At 45.0% G+C, this 18,857-nt stretch overlaps 1 protein-coding gene across 1 annotated transcript in view; it reads right to left on the minus strand.

The window, feature by feature from the left end:
* The window catches only part of Bfsp2 (beaded filament structural protein 2), a 55,556-nt gene that overhangs the window by 12,412 nt on the left and 24,287 nt on the right, over window positions 1–18,857 (minus strand). Inside the window, exons 2-4 of the mRNA XM_059267086.1 lie at window positions 15,709–15,791; window positions 13,564–13,720; window positions 12,259–12,420 (exon numbers count right to left, since the gene is read on the minus strand). Coding sequence (XP_059123069.1) covers window positions 12,259–12,420; window positions 13,564–13,720; window positions 15,709–15,791 — 402 coding nt within the window. The remainder of the gene's footprint in view (window positions 1–12,258; window positions 12,421–13,563; window positions 13,721–15,708; window positions 15,792–18,857) is intronic.

Below are 18,857 nucleotides of genomic sequence, written 5' to 3' on the forward strand. Positions count from 1 at the left end.
AGCCTCCCTAGATTGTAGAAACTGGGTATGCATTGATTACTCCCTATCCTTCTGGGTAGCTTACTGGACCTTTAAACCCAGGGCATACTTAACAGCCTTCACTAAAGATCATCAATGTGGGCCCAGCACATGCTGGGTACTCAAGGAAGAAGGCTTTCTGTGAAGGGGAGTAGACCAGATCTTTTTTCCATTAGGAAGACCAGCTACTATGGTTATAAGCTTTATAAACCACTTCAGTCATGTGGTACCATGTGTGATTTAGCTGCCGAGGGCTTTTGACAGGCAGGCCATGCTTTCCTGATTTGCCCCCCATCCCCCTTTCCTGCTGCACAATGCAGGATTTATTTGGGACAAGTCTGGATACTATTCAGCCTGTCCCAGTGACACGGGGCATCCTCATGGGTATATTAAAAACTAGTGTGACGCTCAGTGAAACTTCAACATCAGCATAATGCTGGCTTGGCAAGGCAGGGTCACATTGCTTCTAGAGAGGACACAAGAGTCACCTGGCTTCTGAAGTTTTTCTCTGAGGTGGAGGGCCAATTCCCAGACTATGTGGAAGCTGCCAAAAGAAACATCTGAGGTAATGGCCTCAGGGACTTGCGGCCCCACCCCTTATCTTGGATGTAATTAAACATACTGTATTGCTAAGAGCAATAGAGGCAACTCACAATGGGCCTAGGGAGAAAAAATAGATTTTTCTTAATTATCGGAGAAGTCTGAATTATAGTATTTTTGTCTTTGTTTATTAGGATCATCCTACTCTTAAGGGACTTGTTTGTTTGTCTCCTAGGAGACGGCTATGTGTGGAATATGAGTGACAGTACCTTAATTCCCCAGGGATGGTTTGAGCTGTTTCATCTTTGAAAAACTCCTATTTTAGAAGTAGCATCTTTATATCTTTTATGGGAACAGCCAATTAAAAGCATCTATGAGATGCTTTGGGGTCAGGCAAACCAGGTAGCCAGGGAAAGGCATCCTTCTGAGACAGGAACTATGCACAGTACCAACCAAAGCCTCAGACCTGGCATGAGCTCTACCTGTGGGCTGTGAATGCATGAGTGAGTGGGACTCCTTCAGCGACAGTGAGAAGGCAGTCGGTCATTCAACTAGTGGTTGCTGACCACTCGAGGGCTTGAAAACATATGAAGACGAACCTGAGCGCAGCCTTTGCAGTGTCTATATTTTCTTCAGTAAAGAATCAAAGCCGGGCAGTGGTGGCGCACGCCTTCAATCCCAGCACTCAGGAGGCAGAGCCAGGCGGATTTCTGTGAGTTTGAAGCCAGCCTGTGCTACCAAGTAAGTTCCAGGAAAGGCGCAAAGCTACACAGAGAAACCCTGTCTCAAAAAACAATAAAACAAAACAAAACAAAACCCAACCAACCAACCAACCAACCAAACAAACAAACAAACAAAAAGAATCAAAGGGCAAGAGGGAACTATTCAACAGAAAGTCTCTATTTTCTTTTTCAAAAATCAGCTACTCTGATTCTCTTCCCCTGCCCAGAAGTGCCACAAATGTAGCATGCCACAGGACCCCAGTGCTAGAACACACACACACACACACCTACCTTACATCACAGACACACAGACAGACACCCCTTACATCACAGACACACATACACAGACATACACAGACACACCTTACATCACACACACATCTTACACCACACACACTCACACAGACACACACACAGACACACACACAGACACACACACAGACACACACACACACACACACACACACACACACACACACTCTTGCATTCCAGAAACAGGACTGATTTATCTTCTTTACCTTTCTTTCCCTTTGGCAAGGTCTCACTCTATAGCTCAGGCGGGCCTTGAACTTGCAGTGATCTGGCTATCCCAACCTCCTGAGTGAAATGATTATAGTCATGCTGGGGGACATCTTTCTATACTCTGTAAATATATGTTGTTCCCATTGGTTAATAAATAAGCTGCTTTGGCCTATGGCAAGGTAGCTTAGAGGCAGGTGGGAAATCCAAGGAGAGAGACAGGAAAGAGAGAGACAGAGTCTGGAGAGATGCCAGCCTGCTGCCCAAGGAGCAACATGCCAGCAGACTGGTAAAGCCATGAACACATGGTAAAATAGATTAATAGAAATGGGTTAATTTAAGATATAAGAGCTAGCTAGCAAGAGGCCTGCCACAGACCATACAGTTTGTAAATAATATTAAGCCTCTGAGTGATTATTTTATAAGTGGCTGTGGGACCATGGGGCTGAGTGGGACTGGAGAACACTCTGGTTACATAGGTATGTACCACCATACCTGGTTGACAGAACTATTTTCTGTGATATAAAAAGAGCCACAGCAAGCCAGGCGGTGGTGGCACACGCCTTTAATCCCAGCACTCGGGAGGCAGAGCCAGGCGGATCTCTGTGAGTTCGAGGCCAGCCTGGGCTACCAAGTGAGTTCCAGGAAAGGTGAAAAGCTACACAGAGAAACTCTGTCTCGAAAAACAAAACAAACAAACAAACAAACAAACCAACAACAAAAGAGCCACAGCAAAACTAAGTAAAAAGTCCAAAACATAAGTGAAAAGGGTAAAGGCATGATCTGTCAGTACACGGGAAAGCAAATGCGTATGGAATCCAGTGTATAGAAAGAATGTCTGCCTCCTTAAAATATGAGAAAGGCAAATCAGAACTACACTGAGGAATAATTTTCTTACATAAAATACCGAGCACATATGATCAGTGAGGATGTGGGGAAAAGGGTACTCTCAAATATGTCTTTGATAGGAATATGAATTCTTGTTCCACTGTATAATTTCTCAGCTTTGAGACTATTACCATCCGAAAATCTCATGATTTCTTTCTGTCTACCTACCTCTCTTCATTCTCAGTAGCGTGTCCAGCCCATCACTCTGACTGTTAAAGACACAATGGTGGCAAGTTTAGAGAAAGTTCTTGATCACAGATGCCTCAAGCTGCCCTGAGGCAGGTGTGGGTCTCTTGTCTGAGCACTGCAGGGGAAGGATCTGTTTGTTAAGGGGCTGAAGCCCCAGGGACCAAGTTCTCTCCCAACCAGGTGGCTACTAGTGTGGAGCGGTGGGAACGGAATAAATCTCTGGTTTCCGCACACTGTTCAGAGGTGGAGAGCAAATGGAAGGATGAGACTTCAGGATGCTGTGGATATTGCTCTGTATGCTGTGAATGTGTTGCTCTGATTGGTTAATAAATAAAGTGCTGATTGGCTAGTAGCCAGGTAGGAAGTACAGGCGGGACAAAGAAAGAGAAGAATTCTGGGAACAGGAAGGCTGAGTCAAGAGTCGCCAGCCAGACACAGAGGAAGCAAGATGTGAAGGCAGAAATGAGAAAAGGTACCAAGCCACATGACTAAACATAAATAAGAATTATGGGTTAGTTTAAATGTAAGAGCTAGCCAGTGGTAGGCCTGAGCTAATGGCCAAGCAATTTTAATTAATATAAGCCTCTGTGTGTTTATTTGGGTCTGAGCAGCTGCGGGCCTGGGCAAGCCTGGAGAAAACTTCAGCCACATCAGGAAATGGAGGTGTGCAGCTGGCTTTGGGCAGAGAGACCACCACAGGGAGGAGGGTAAGATGGAAGAAAGAGCTTGCTAGCCAGAAAAGGACTGCACACCCAGCTTAGGGTAAGGGAGCAAAGGTCTGCCCATGGCCAGAAGAGAGGACTTCTCCTTCCCAGGGGGAGGTAGGCTGAAGGTGATAGGAGGCAGACAATGGACAATTTCATCTCTGCCTCAGTGGTAGTAGAGTGGAGGATGGGGTTCTCAGACAGCCGTCAATGTCTCTATCTTCTGAAATCAGCTCATAACTAGGTGTCTTAGGGTTTCTATTGCTGTGAAGAGACACCATGACCACAGCAACTCTTATAAAAGAAAAATTTTAATTTGGGCTTGCTTCTAGTTCAGAGGTCAGTCCATTATCATCAAGGTGGGGAGCCTGGTGGCATGCAGGCAGACATGGTGCTGGAGAATGGAGCTGCAACATGTTGATATGCAGGCAACAGGAAGTAGACTAATACACTGGGCTCTTGAGTATAGGAGACCTCAAAGCCCACCCCCACAGTGACATACTTCCTCCAACAAGGGCACACCCACTCCAACAAAGCCACACCTCTTAATAGTAACACTGCCTTTTGGGGACCATTTTTTTTTTCAAACCACCACACTAGGCTATGTTATATAACAAGGTGAATAGCTTTTGAAGGTGTCCTTCTGCCTCTAAGTTGGTTAACCTAAAGTTCATCAAAAGTAAGAGCATCAGGGTAAGGCTGATTTAATCAGACCAAGGGCTCAACACAGACACTGTTCTTCTGTTGGCTGAAACAGACCTACTTTTTTTAACTGATTAATTTTATTATATATATGAGTATTTTTTCTATATGTATGTATACCATATGTATGCCTGGTACTCTTGGAGGCCAGAAGAGGGCATCTGGTTTCTTGAAACTGGAGTTATAGACAGTTGTGAGCTGCCACGTGGGTGCTGAGAACTGAACCCTCTACAGGAGCAGCAAGTGCTTTTAACTGCGGAGCAATCTCTCTAGCCCCAAAGAATATAGTACCTTTGAAAGTGTGTTTTGGGCTGCCCAGAACATCATTTTTGTGGTGCTCAAAGGCCACCACTGAAATGATTACATTCTGTGATGGAAAAGCTTACATGAAATCAGGGAAACCAGAAGATTCTCCCTCCTCCTTCCCTCCCCTCCGGCCCCTTCCTTCCACCTCCTCTCCCATTCTTTCCATTAAGTATATCTGTGAAATGGGAGTTGTTGTGATCTGGATGTGAGCTACCCTGTACAAACTCATGTGTCTGAATGCTTGGTCCCCAGTTATGGATCCTTTAGTGGGGATGTCTCGCCACAGTGTCTGTGGATTATGGACCAGCCCTGCTTCTGTGTGAGCACTCTGCTTCCTGGCTTGCTGGGAATGGGGTGAATGACAGCAGGCACTCCAGCGATTTACCAAGGTGGTCTTTGTAAGGTCATTTGGCTGCAGGTTGGAGAAGGTACTCCAATGTGTGATATTGTGACATAATGAAACATATTTGATATTTTTGGTCTTTGTCTCTGGCTCCCAGCCAGAGCTCTTAAAACCCTGGCAACTTCCTAGATGATGAAAGCCGAAGGAGTGTTCTCAGTTATGATTAGTTTTTGTTTCTAGATCCTGAAATAGCTCCAAAGTGAAAAAAAAAAAATAAAAGGAGTGTGTTTTCCTATCATTGGTAACAAACTTCGTTTAACAACACTCAAGTTCATATTAAAGAGATGTCTTTAGTAAGACCCTAAAGGGTGTGGGGGTTGGTGACTCCCTCCTCCCCCCATGCTGTGATTAGAAGCTAGAGCTTTTACCCTCACTCCTGACTCAGGGAGGGGAGAGGGACTGAATAAGTGAGAGCTGACTTAATTGCTAATGGTGATTTAATTAATTATGTCTAGAATGAAGGCAGCGTGAACCCCAGAAGGCCACGTGAGCACTGGAGAGCTTCCAGGCTGGTAGGCAGTGGAGGTGTGGGGAGGGAGGGTGGTGCTCTGGGAGGGGACACAGCTCTGTAGCTCCATCCTACGTCTGACCTCATGCATCTCTCCCACTTGACTGTTCGGAGCTGCGTCTGTTATAGAGAATGGGAGAAAACAAGGGACGGGTCTCCGTGGGTTCTACAAGCAGTGTTCTAGCAGTTAATGGGATCTGAGGAGGGGATTATGGAGATCCCCCAGTAGGGATGGTTGATCAGAAGTGGGAGGGGCAGACTTGATTGTCAGCTGAAGTCAAGGGCAGGCTTGTGGAACTGAACCCTTAACCTATAGGATCTGGCAAAAACCTCAGGTACAGGACGCCAGAACTAAATCAAATCGTGGGACATGTGGTTGGTATTTGAAGAATTTCTTGGTGTACAGAGGTGTAGACATTTGGTGTGTTTTAAAAATGTCTAGCTTGGTGGGTGACATATACTATGACTCAGGAACTTGGGAGGCATCGGTAGAAGGATTGTGAATTGGAGGCCAGGCTGGGCTACATAACAAGAACCTGACTCAATGAATAAGAAGTAAATAAATAAGACTGAAATTCAACAACAACAACAACAACAACAATAATAATAATAATAATAAGTGCAGGGCACTATTCTCAAACAAGTTCCTTTGGAAGGCCTCAGCGTATCAGGGGAAAAAATAAAAATAGAGCACATTTGTGCTCAGATTCCACCCACAGAGTGAAACTCAGTTAATTGTCTGACTATGAGAATTCAAGGTTAGCCACATTGCTGCCAAATCTCTCTGTCAGGGTTAATCCCAAAATACACCAAAAAGGCAGCCTTGACCTATCCATCAGTTGTTTCTCCCTTGTTCTGTCTCTCTGTCCTCAGTTTGCAAGTCACTGGCCTTGAGATGACTGCTCTTTCTTTTGTTTGTGCGGTCTTCAACCCTGTTCCATGAAACCAGCCTCCTCTGCTCACTGCCATGTGCACTGTTCTAGAGCTGAAGATAAAGGTGGCTGTACTAGGGACGTCCCACTGCTGCAGGGAGATGCCTGATGTGGACCATTTAAAGGAGGAATGGTTGATGTTGTTCCTGGTGTCAGAGGGCCAGTCCCCACCACAAACGCAGAAACAGGTGATTGCTGTCTTCAGTAAAGTGTAAGGACTTTACTGAAAGCATAAGGACTTTGAGCCCCAGAACCCACGTCAAAAACAAACGCACCAACAAAGCCAGTGTGGTGGTGCACACTTGTAATCCCAGTGCGAGGGAGGCAGAGGGAGAGGGGAATCCCTGGGGTTTGCCGGACTGACTGCCTATAGTCTAATTACCGCATTCCAGGCCAGTGAGAGACCCTGACTCAAACAAACAAACAAACAAACAAACAAATCCCCAAACAAAAAACCCGACAAGGTAGATGGCATTCCCCAGATAGTTGAGCTTGTCCTCTTGATTATACACACACACACACACACACACACACCCACCCACCCCTATATATATATACACACACACCTGTATACACACACACCTGTACATATACATAAGTACACACACACCTGTACATACACACACACCTGTACATACACACACATATGTACACACACACCTGTATACACACATATCTGTACACACACATATCTGTACACACACACACACACACACACACACACACACACACACACACCACACCCAAAACAACCAACAAGCACATACCAGAAAAAGCTGGGCCTCTAGTTGAGTCAGATGTTCATGCGCCTGTCTTCCTCCCTCGGGCCTTCAATGTTTCATGGTCCAGCTCCCCACTGCCCGACTCTGCATCTCTGCCTGAGCTTGCCCTGAAGCACTGGAAAGGTCACTTGGCTAGCAGATAGCTGAAGTATTAATGTCCGCTGCAGCCCCCTTGCCTCCTTCCTCTGCAGTCTGCACCACTTCTCGCCATCCCTATGAGCTTCTGCTCCAAACTCAGCTGCTCTCAAAGACAGCCTTTGTTGGTTCCCTTCTCCGCTTCCCCTTTGCCGCTGCTCCCACCCCTGACTCACCCACTAACTCCAAATAAATCACCGCCACTCCAATATTTATCTCCAGATCAGCTTCTGGGGAAGCATAAACTAAGACATAAATTAATCATGTTAATTAATTTTCAGCCTCCTTGGGCCAAAAGGTAATTAAATGTGTGTTTTCCTTCCCTTTCTGAAGGCCTTTGGAAGCAGTGCTGAGCGTTCCCACTTGGCTTTGCTGCCAAGTAGCAGACATGAGATGCTCAGGGCAGGCAAATGTCAACCCCCGAGGGCACAGGCACAGCCGACAGAGCTATTTATTGCAGGAATTCTGGCTGTCAGTTCGGATCTCTGTTGACAACCAGAGGAAATCACTCGTTCTGCAAATATTTTCTGAGTTCTGTGTCTCTGCAAGAGGCCCAGGCAGTACTGGCCAAATGAAAACAAGCACTGTGTGTCTTCTGTGAGACATGGCTTTCCGATCACTCTATTAAAAACACTAATGGATCTGTTCAGAATGAATGTTTGAATTACTGTTGAGCTGATGATGATTAGCAGATGACGGGGTGAATGGTAATTGCTAGTTTTGTCGGGGGTTTTAATTTTCACACTAGGCAGGATTTATTTCCGATAACAATAATGACCCAGACCATTTTTAAAGATACAGTCACTCAGTGTGGTGTGCACTCCAGCAGTGCTCGGAGGGAAGTCAGGCTGCAAACTGCTGGGCTTCCTGGGAATAGCTTTGGAAACAGAGCTAGGAAAGACAGCCAGCCAGGTGTGGTGGTGCACACCTGTAATCTTTTTTTTTTTTTTGTAATCTCCCATAATCTCACTTCTCAGTGGTAACTAACTTTATCTTTTTTTCTTTTATTCTTCGATCTTACATAACATCCTGATGGCAGTTTCCCCTTCCTTCACTCCTCCCAGTCCTCCTCCCAACCCCCCTCCTCCAGATCCACTCCTCCCTTCAAAAAAAGAGCAGCCCCCCAGCGATATCAAACAAACAGGCATAGCAAGTTACAATAAGACTAGGCACCAACTCTCATACCAAGGTTGTGTGAGGCAACCCAGTAGGAGGAAAAGGGTCACAAGCTCAGGCAAAAGAGTCAGAGACAGCCCTAACTCCCACTGTTAGGAGTCCCACAAGAACACCCAGCTACACAACTGTCTTCATTAGGGCTTCTGTAGCTGTGAAAAGACACCATGATCATAGCAACTCTTATAATGGAAAACATTTAATTGTGTGGCTTACAGTTTCAGAGGTCTAGTCCATTATCACCATGGCAGGACATGGAGGCATGCAGGTAGACATGGTGCTGGAGAAGGAGCTGAGAGTGAAGAAGGAGCTATATCTCGATCCCACAGGTAACAGGAAGTGGTCTGAGATACTGGATGTGGCTTGAGCATATATGAGACCTCAAAGCCCACCCCCACAGTGACACACTTCCTCCAACAAAGCCATACCCACTGCAACAAACCACACCTCCCAATAGTGCCACTTCCTATTGAGCAATTACATCCAAACTACCACAACAGCCATAAAGTATATGCAGAGGAGCTCAGATCCATACAGGGTCCATGATTGTCGCTTGAGGCTCTGTAGGCCCCTAGGAGCCCTGCTTAGTTGATTCTGTGGATAGTGTTCTTGTGGCACAGCTGTAATCTTAGCACATGGGAAGCTGAAGCAGGAGAATGGAGAGATCAGGTACAGCCTGGGCTACACAGGGAGACCCTAACTCAAATAAGCAAATGGACCAGATGGGTGTGGTGGTGCTCACCTGTCAGCCTGGCTCTTAGGACGCAGAAGCAGAAGTATCAAGATTTCAAGGTTGGGACTGGAGAGATGGCTCAGTGGCTAAGAGTACTCATTGTTCTTGTAGAAGACCATGTGGGTTCCCAGCACCCACATGGTAGCTCATAACTGCCTGTCATTCCAGCATCAGGGGATCTGATGCCCTCTTCTGACATTCCCTGGTACTGCATGCATGTGGCACACATAAGTACACTCAGGCACACACACATACACATAAAATAAATAAATAATTAAAAAGAGTTCAGGGTCATCGTTGCCTACATATGGAGTTTGAGGTCAGCTTATTATATATAAGACTGTTTCAAAAATCAAGAAGAAGAAGAAGAAGAAGAAGAAGAAGAAGAAGAAGAAGAAGAAGAAGAAGAAGAAGAAGAAGAAGAAGAAGAAAAAGAAGAAAAAGAAGAAGAAAAAAGAAGAAAAAAGAAGAAGAAGAAGAAGAAGAAGAAGAAGAAGAGGAGGAGGAGGAAGAAGAAGAAGAAGAAGAAGAAGAAGAAGAAGAAGAAGAAGAAGAAGAAGAAGAAGAAGAAGAAGAAGAAGAAAGATGATAAGATGATGTTATAGAAGGAAGCTCTTTAGACTTGGAGCCAGCAGAGTTGTGCCTGGTGCTACCAATCAGCCGAGTGACCTCGGGGATTCACTTGCACTTTCTGGGTCTCAGTTTTCTCATCTCTTAAATACAACTCAGTACTTGAGGGAATGGTTTTAGATGGTCCCCAGGCCCCTTCAATGTTCATACATCTGTTAAAGAAGGGGCAGATCTGCTCTCTGATTTGACTTCATTTTACTCGAAGTAGTAATATCTCCCGACAGAAAGGGTAGGAGGTGGGGAACAGGAGTGGAGAAATAGGAGTGGTGTAAAAATGAACATTTGAGGGAGGCAGAATTGGGGAAGATCCTGCTGAAATGGTCCTGTTGGTCATTAGGGGCTTGAGGGATGGAGAGTCAGGGAGAGGCAAGTGGCGAAGGGTCCTCCTTTTGTCTTTGGCAGCTCTTGGGACTGTCGTGGTCCTCAAGGCTCAAGAAGGTCCTCACAACTGTCCAGAGAACTTTAAAAATGACTTACATTAGTATTTATGTGTGTCCACATATGTGTGTATGTGTGCATGCACATGTGTGTACCTGTAGATGCAAGGGCATCAGAGGCCAGAAGAGGATGCTGTATCTCCTGGAGCAGGAGTTACAGGTGATTGTGAGCTATCTGCTATGGGTGCTAGGAACTAAACTCAGCTCCTCAGCAAGAGCAGTATGTGCTCTTAACCACGGCTCCATCTCTTCAGCCCCTGAGAACTTTTATTAATAATAATAAAAAATCTCAAAGTCTTTCTGCTCCTTCTGATTTAATTGTTCTAGAGTGCACCATGGCCGCTATTTCTGAGACGATCCTACTGTGCACTTGGCATGGGAAGTTACCAGCTGAGCACCAGCGGTGGCTGGCTTGTCTTTCCCAGTTCCTTTATATGCTCCTCCCTCTCCTACTCATTTCCAGGTCCCCAGGTGAGTGGCAGGGGCAGACCAGAAGGACAAACCTTCTACAGTCTATTTTCTAGTAATTCTTTTGTTATTTGTGAGGTTTCATACAACTTGGCTTTTTTTCCTCATTAATATAATTCAGGCTACTTAAGAAATTAACTTGGAAATACTCAAAAGAAAAAATAACATCTCAAAGTGTCAGGTAAGTCAGCTATTCAAAGGCAACCTGCTGCTGATGCCACTAACATGTTGGGCTAAGTTTTGTGGACACCCCTTAAGAACCGTGCTGGACTGTATATAGCAGGAGTTGGCAACTTAACAGCTGGAAAGCCAAGTCTAGTCCACTTTCTGTTTCTATAATTTGTTTTTTGAGATGGGTCTTAGAACTAGCTATATGGATGAGGCTAGTCTTTTTTTTTTTTTTTTTTTTTTTTTTCTGGAGCTGAGGACTGAACCCAGGGCCTTGTGCTTGCTAGGCAAGCACTCTACCACTGAGCTAAATCCCCAACCCTGAGGCTGGTCTTGAACTCACAGATATTCACTTACCTCTGCCTCCCAAGTGCTTGGATCAAAAGCATGCCCAGCTATAAATAAAGTTTTATTGGAACACAGGAATGCTTGCTGCTATCTATTGTCTCTGGTTGCTTTTACACTACAGGGCAAAGATGAGGGGCTGCAACAGGAATCATCCGGCTTCCCAAGTCTAAAGCACTTACTATTGAACAAAAACCCTCCTCGTCAGTCCCTGGTACATACCATTCTGTAACTGCTTTTCTTCCATTTTACTTTCTACAGGCTTTCCCTGTGTCATTATAATTACTTCATAAGCATCCTTTCTAATAGCAGGTTTCATTGCACATAACATAGTCAGGTGATGGGGTAGTTTTTCTCTTACAGTAAAACATTTATATATTTTTACCACCTTTTTATTTAACCCTTAAAATGCTTCAGGGAGTAGGTTTAGATATAAACTTTCTCTGTGTGTGTCTCTCTCTGTCTCTCTCTCTCCTCTCTCTTTCCATCTCCCCTACTTCTCCTTTTCCCTCTCTCTGCACTCTTTCACTGAGCTACATCCTTACCCCTTGTATTCCTAATGCTCTCTTTAAGGTGCTGTCCAGATTGTCCAGCTAGTGGGTAGCAGGCAGCAGGTAGGTAGCAGGCAGCAGGTAGCAGATAGGAGCATATGAACACTCTTGATACAGAAGAGAAAATCCCTTACTCAAAGGCTGGGTAGCAGCTTATACCTTGTATCTTTGATGATGCAGTGGAGAATCCTTTACACACTTGCCAGAACTGAACATTGTCATTTTAAACACTTTCTTATTTCAGAGAAGCAAACAAGCATTATTACTTTAGTTTGCATTTCTCCTCTTTCTACGGGGACCAAGCTTGTCGCTAAAAGGCTGCTTTCTTCTGCACACTGGCTGCTTCCATCTTTCTTGTCCTCCTCCTTTCCAGGACCCAGGGGAAGATGCTGGCCTGTCTCTTACCTTAGCTTGGAGCAAGGCTCCTGCTTCCGCTCGATTCTTTTCCACATCTCTCTCCCACTGAATTCGGATTGTCTCAAGGACATCGTCCAGACCAGTGCCCATGGGAACATCTGTTTGCTCCAGCTCAGACCCTGACAGCTGTTTGTACAGAACCTTCACATCCTGAAAACAACATTGGACACCTTAGGTAAGCTCCAGGGAGGAAAGAACAGATGTGAAAGTCTAGCCAGGAACAGCTGGCTCTGTGGGCGCTACTCTGCCTCCATCTATCTATCTATCTATCTATCTATCTATCTATCTATCTATCTATCTATCTATCTATCATCTATCTATCTATCTATCTATCATCTATCTATCTATCTATCTATCATCAATCAATCAATGTGTTTGTTTATTTTGCACATCATGCATGGGCATCACAGAGACTGGCAAAGTCCCAGGTCTTCTAGGTGTAGGTATTGTTTTCTTTTCTGAAGGACGCATTTCTTAGATTTTCTCAAGCCCATTCCCATGCCCAAAGCAAAAAACTAAATAAACACATAATCAAAAGTAAGTATATAGATATAGTATAGTAATATACAGAATTTTGGCACCAAGTCAGGATATACTAAAGGAGATTAAAGCTAACTCTGGAGTCTAAGGGGTTACTGCTGGGGCATGGTCTTCAGGAACTGAACCAGGAACAGGAAGGAGTGGGCATATAGTCACTGTCCTCTTCAGGCTGGACACAGGAGGAACTTCCCAGTGCCAGCATGGTTCAGTGAGGTATGATGCTCAGCTTGAAGCACCCTGGACCATGAGTCAGACAGTGATGTGTGTGCGGTGGCTTAGTGCTTCCTGTAGATGATGAGACCACACCCCTGCGTCCCTCCAAGGTACCTTCTGGGCCTGTCACTTACAGATACAGCCTTCTTTTGTTAACGAGTGTGTAGGAACTAGAGTGTGGGTCTGTCTTTAGAATTATTCAGTTTATCCTGTTCATGGAGTATTGAAAAAAAAATCTGAAATAGAACACTTTAGGAGACCCTCCCCTCATTTCCAAGTAGTTCTAAGAGTCACTTCTGATTATGGATGTTGCTTCCACATATGTATTGCCCTGGTTCTTGAAGACACCCGAGTTTCAGACTTTTGCAGGGAGTAATCTGATCCATGGCAGACTATAAAGGCCTTTACTAGCATTTTCCTTGAGGGCCTGGGTGAGCAACACAGAGAAGTGTCCCCAACACCTGTGTTCGGAGGTCACAACCGCACAGGTGAGTGCCTTGCTTTGGGAGGGAGAAGCCTAGCACCCCCGGCCCCACCTACCTCTTCATAGCTCCGGGACAGGAAGCCCAGTTCTTCTTTCAGGCTTTCTATTTGATGCTCCAGATCCGTCTTTGTCAAATTAGCTTCATCAATGACTCTGTACAGAGAGCTTACTTCCTCTTCTGCTGCTTTCCGGAACGGCTGCTCATTTTCATATCTGCAGACAAAGGGACTTCATCAGCTTAGCTGGGTAACCCTCAAAGGGGAAACAAACTGGATTGTAGCTATTACCCAGAGGCCCACATGTGACAGGCTCATAGTGTCCCAGTGGCTTTGGGGCCTCTGTTACTGTTATTGCTGCAGGAATATTAACATGAACACATTAGCAGCCAGCTTCTAGGAACACAGCTTTGTGAGACCTTTGGAGCCGGGTACTTTCAGGAGTTCTTATCACAGAAAGGTAATACCACATCTCTGTCTCTATACTGAGCAGTCCTCCTCCTCATCCAAGGATCGTTTACCATTGTTGAAGACCTGCTAAGTATCAGACTGGGGATCCAGAAATGAACCCTATACTGCAATTCTTGACAGTGGCTGCAAACTCAAGTAGGTAGTGTAAAGGAGGAACCATGGCGAGGAGTGGGCACAGAGAGAGGTAGCCATGAATCCTATCAGACTACATACTTCACTCAACCTACAGGGGGCGCTGCTGCCCAGCTCCGCCCATATCTATTGTGTAGCAAGATGCTTTTGGCTTGTCCCTGCTCTCTTTAGGGGAAGGGAGAAGCATGGATTTATCTATCCAGAGATTTAAATAATAGATCAGTAGTAGAACACTTTCCTTGCTTGTAAGGGGCCTGAGTTGAATATCCACATCACAAACAAACACAGCCAACCAACCAAACAAACAAATAAAACAACAAAAAGCACATGGCTTTAAAAACAATGAATATGTGTGTGGACATGCTTGTATCAAAACTATCCGTGTTGAGTTTCAACCCTCAGGCTTTCTTTCTAAACACTACCTAACATCTTTGTTGATTTCTGGTGGTGCCCTTTCCTCACACCATGGTGGTACCACTCAGCCAAATTTCCCAGTTGCCTCCATATATCCATAGGAGGGCAAAATCCACATTTCTATTCCAGGAAGCATCTTCAGGTTTTAATGTTATAAGTCTTCACTTTAAGATGTGTGTGTGTGTGTGTGTGTGTGTGTGTGTGTGTGTGTGTGTGTGGTGGAGGAGGATACTGGGGATGGAGCACACCAAGCAAGCACTGTCTTCTGAACTGCATCTCCAACCCTTGTAATAAATTTTAATATTCAGAATCCCTAGGGACACATTTGTGACAGGTGATTTTGTCGGAGCCTCTACTTGTATGTTCTGGGTGCTGTGGAACTCATTCCCTCTCAAGGCCAATGGTCCATTTGTGGAAAGTTCTAATACTTGCTTATTTCTTCGTATAAAAGCTTAAACCTCTAGTCTTATAAAAAGGTGAGTTTGACTCTAGAAATACCCAAAGTCACTCACTACTTTGGTAGTCCAAAGTATGTAAGTTGAAGGTTCAAGGCTGTCCTGGTCAGCAGAGTGAAGAACCATCTCAAAATAAGCCAAGCATGGTGAATCATGCCTATAGTCACGACACTTGGAAGTTGAAGGTAGAAAGATCAGTTGTTCAAGGTTGTCCTTGGCTATGCAATGAGTTCAGTCCAACCTTAGCTCCATGAGACCTCATCTTAAATAACAACAACAAAACAAACAAAAACTGAAGGAGCCAAGCCAAACCAAACCAAAAAAAAGGGCTTGCAAGATGGCTCAGTATGTAAAGAGGCTTGCTGCCAAGCCTGAGTACCTGAGTTCAATCCCTGGACACTACATGGTAGAAGGAGAAAAACCAACGCTCACATGTTGTATTCTGACTTCCACATGTGTACCATGACAAATGTACACACACAAACATATACACACATCACTAATAATAATTTTTCTTTAAAAAGACCCTTTTCTAAAGCAAGTAACACTGGGAACAGTCTTTGAGCCCCTAAATCCTGATTTTTTTGTGGCTCTGGGTTCTCCTAGAGTTCCTTTTGTCTCAGGCCACCTTTCTACTGTGGTGGAAGGGACTGGTGTGTACTCTGGGGCAGCATTATCTGCAATGGTCTGGAGTCTGGGTGGGGAGGGAGGGCCCCTTGCTGCAGAGAGTTACCTCTCTTTGAAGTCATCCGCACTGGCTTGGGTCGTCTCCATCTGCAGCATAATCCGGGCATTTTCCAAGACAGCCTCTCCCACCTGGAACAAAGGGAAGAGGGTGCTTAGCAGTGGCTTGTGTGGGGCCCGGAGCTCTGGAGAATGAGCTGAAGCTTCACAAAAGCTTGTCTTTTCAGGATGAGTCTCCCTCTCTGAAGACAAGAAGGAGAAGGAGAGAAGAAGGCATAAATCTGGGTGTCCATCAGACATTTAGAGTGAGATTTAGAGTAAGATTTTTGGGATAAAATCGTGATTCAAAGACAGATGAGTTCATAGCTGCTGCCACAGCCTGGAGCTCTCAACTCCTCCAGGAACGTGCTCTGGCTCCTGCACGGAAGTCTCACTGGCTCTGTGTGTGTGTGTGTGTGTGTGTGTGTGTGTGTGTACATGTGTGTACATGCATATTCATATATAATACATACAAATGTATATATGGGTTCAAAGTTATTTTTAGGAATAGTTGTGAATAGGGCTGGAGAGATGGCTCAGCAGTTAAGAGCACTGGCTGCTCCTCCAGAGGACCAGAGTTTGATTTCTAGCACCCACGTGGTGGCTAAACAATGGTCTGTAACTCCAGACCCAGGGTATCTGACATCTTCTGGCCTCTGTGAGCACCGGACATGCATGTGATACACAGACATATAAGCAGGCAAAGCACCTACACACACACACACACACACACACACACACACACACACACAAATTAGTAAAAATAAATGAAAAGAATACGTATTTTTTTTTTTTTGAGACGGGATCTTGCTGTATAGGGCAGGCTAACCCCAAACCCACAATCTCCATTCCACTATTCCTGGGATTGCAGACATGTTTCACCACACCTAGCCAAGAATTTTCATTTTTAGCTGGCAATGGTTGTGTATTTATAGAGAACAATCTGAGGTTTTAATATACACTTTACATTGTGGAATGATTATATCAAGCTAATTAGCATGCTCAGCATCACTGATCATCAGGGGAATGCAAATTAAAACCCCAGCAAGATCTCACCTCCTACCAGGAAGGTATATGTTATCAAGAAGATGAATGATAACAAGTTCTGGCAAGGATGGGGAGCAGTTGCACATCATTGTGGCAAGGTGAATTAATACAGCCATTATGGAAAGCAATGTGGAGGTTTCTCAAAGAACAAACAAAACCATAACCACAATAACGAACCCCAGGAGCTAAAAATAGAAGCAACCCCCCTATTATTAGCTAACTATACACTACTGAGCATATAGGGCCTCATTTATACACCTCTGGGCCTAGAGTTTCTAGATCTTTAGTGCATAGGAGGTGAAAGACAGGAATAAGGTTAGAAGATGAGAAATGCATGGGCAAGGAGATGGTCTACTTCATCCATTTGCCAGTGTGCTCAAGGGGCAGGCTCAAGAAGAGTTCAGTCTTTGCTAGTGGGAGATTCAGTGAAATGAAACTAAATCTGATGGATGGTCAGACTGGGCCAAGGAGCATAATCATTGCTTCCCCCACAAATGGAACTTCGTGAATCGGAGAGATGGGCTGGCAGTTAAGAGTGTCTGTGGCTCTTCCAGAGGATCTGCGTTCTGTTTCCAAAAATCCAGTGTCTCACAACTGTCTGTAACTCCAGCACCAGGGTATCTGACGCCCTCTTCTGGCCTCCTTGGGCACCTGAACCCACGTGGCACATGCACTCACATACACATCAGAATAAATCTTTTATAAAAGACTTTCTCTCCTTAACCCACCTTCTCTTCTTCCACTGGTTTAAGAAGCCCTACCCACTCCCCCAGGCTGGGCCTTATACACTTTTTTTCCTTCAGTGCTGAAGCTTGAACCCAGGGCCTTAGCATGCTAGGCAAGTGCTCTACCACTACGTATCTCCAGCTCGCTTTGTACATTTTATTTCGAGATAGGGTTTCCTAAGTTGTACAGGCTGTCTTTGAATTTGTTCTCTAGCCCAGGAAGGCCTTGACATTGCAGTTCTCCTGCCTCAGAACCCCGAGTATCCAGGATTACAGGGCTCTGTCATTTTTACTTTTGCAAGACAAGGTCCCCAAAAGTACACAGTCCTGACCAGCCTGGAACTCACTACAAGACCAGGCTGGCATTGAACTTTCTGCCTCTGCCTGAGTGCTGGCGTTACAGGCAGGCACCACCATGTCTAGACTGGCTGACATGCTTCAAAACTTGTTGAATGAATGTATGAATAAATGAATGGTGTGACCACGGGTGACAGTTCTCAGTCATTCCTTGCATCTGGTTTGAAGGTTATTTCCAAGAAGCCATTAAGAAGGGAGTTTCCAAATGTTCCTGGAATTTTTTTTCCTTCATGCTGGTTCTTGGGTTTAAGTTTGTATCATCAGGCTTGGGTGGCAAGCATTTTTATGCACTGAGCCATCTCACTGGCTCTTTCCTTCTGTCTTCAGATTAGGTCTCACGATGTCGTCTAGGCTTGTCTTGAACTGACTGTACAGCTCAAACAGGCCTTGAACTTTTAATTTGCCTTATTCAGTGTTTCTAATGTTTGAATATGGAGCCTAGAGAATTGACAGTCAAAATTCTTAAAATAGGTTTCTTGAAATTTTTGTATAATTAAGTTTATTTAAAAAAGAAAAGGAAAAAAGTCAAAGGAACAAGCCAAGTATGTGTGGGTGTTTGTGTGAGTGTGTAAGTACGTGCATGTGTTTGTGTGTGTGTGTATTTTTGTGTCTGCATGTGTGTGTATATTTATGCATGTGCATGCATGCGTGTAGTGGGTAGCCATTCCAGCTTTGACCTGGAAGCTCCAACCCCCAATGAGGCTTCGGTAACTGTCACGCCTACAAGGCGGGGCCGAGAGAGGATGCTGAAGACCTGGGTTCCAGATGCGCGGGCTCTCTTAGTTCCTGGACCCTGGACGCCGGAGGTAGACCGAACAGAGTTCTCCAGAGAACACCGCCGGACTGCGCTACACCTTTCCCAGACCCTGTAACCTATCCCTTCACTTGTAAGTTACCCCACAAAATAAACCTCCCTTTTAACTACATGGAGTGCCCTTAATAATTTCACCAATACACGTGTGTGTAGAGGGCAGGATACAGTTCTGCAAAAGCAAAGGAAGGTGGAACCATGGCTGCTTCAAGTCTTCCC

The sequence above is a fragment of the Peromyscus eremicus genome, chromosome 7, assembly GCF_949786415.1.
Source record: "Peromyscus eremicus chromosome 7, PerEre_H2_v1, whole genome shotgun sequence".
Taxonomy (NCBI): domain Eukaryota; kingdom Metazoa; phylum Chordata; class Mammalia; order Rodentia; family Cricetidae; genus Peromyscus; species Peromyscus eremicus.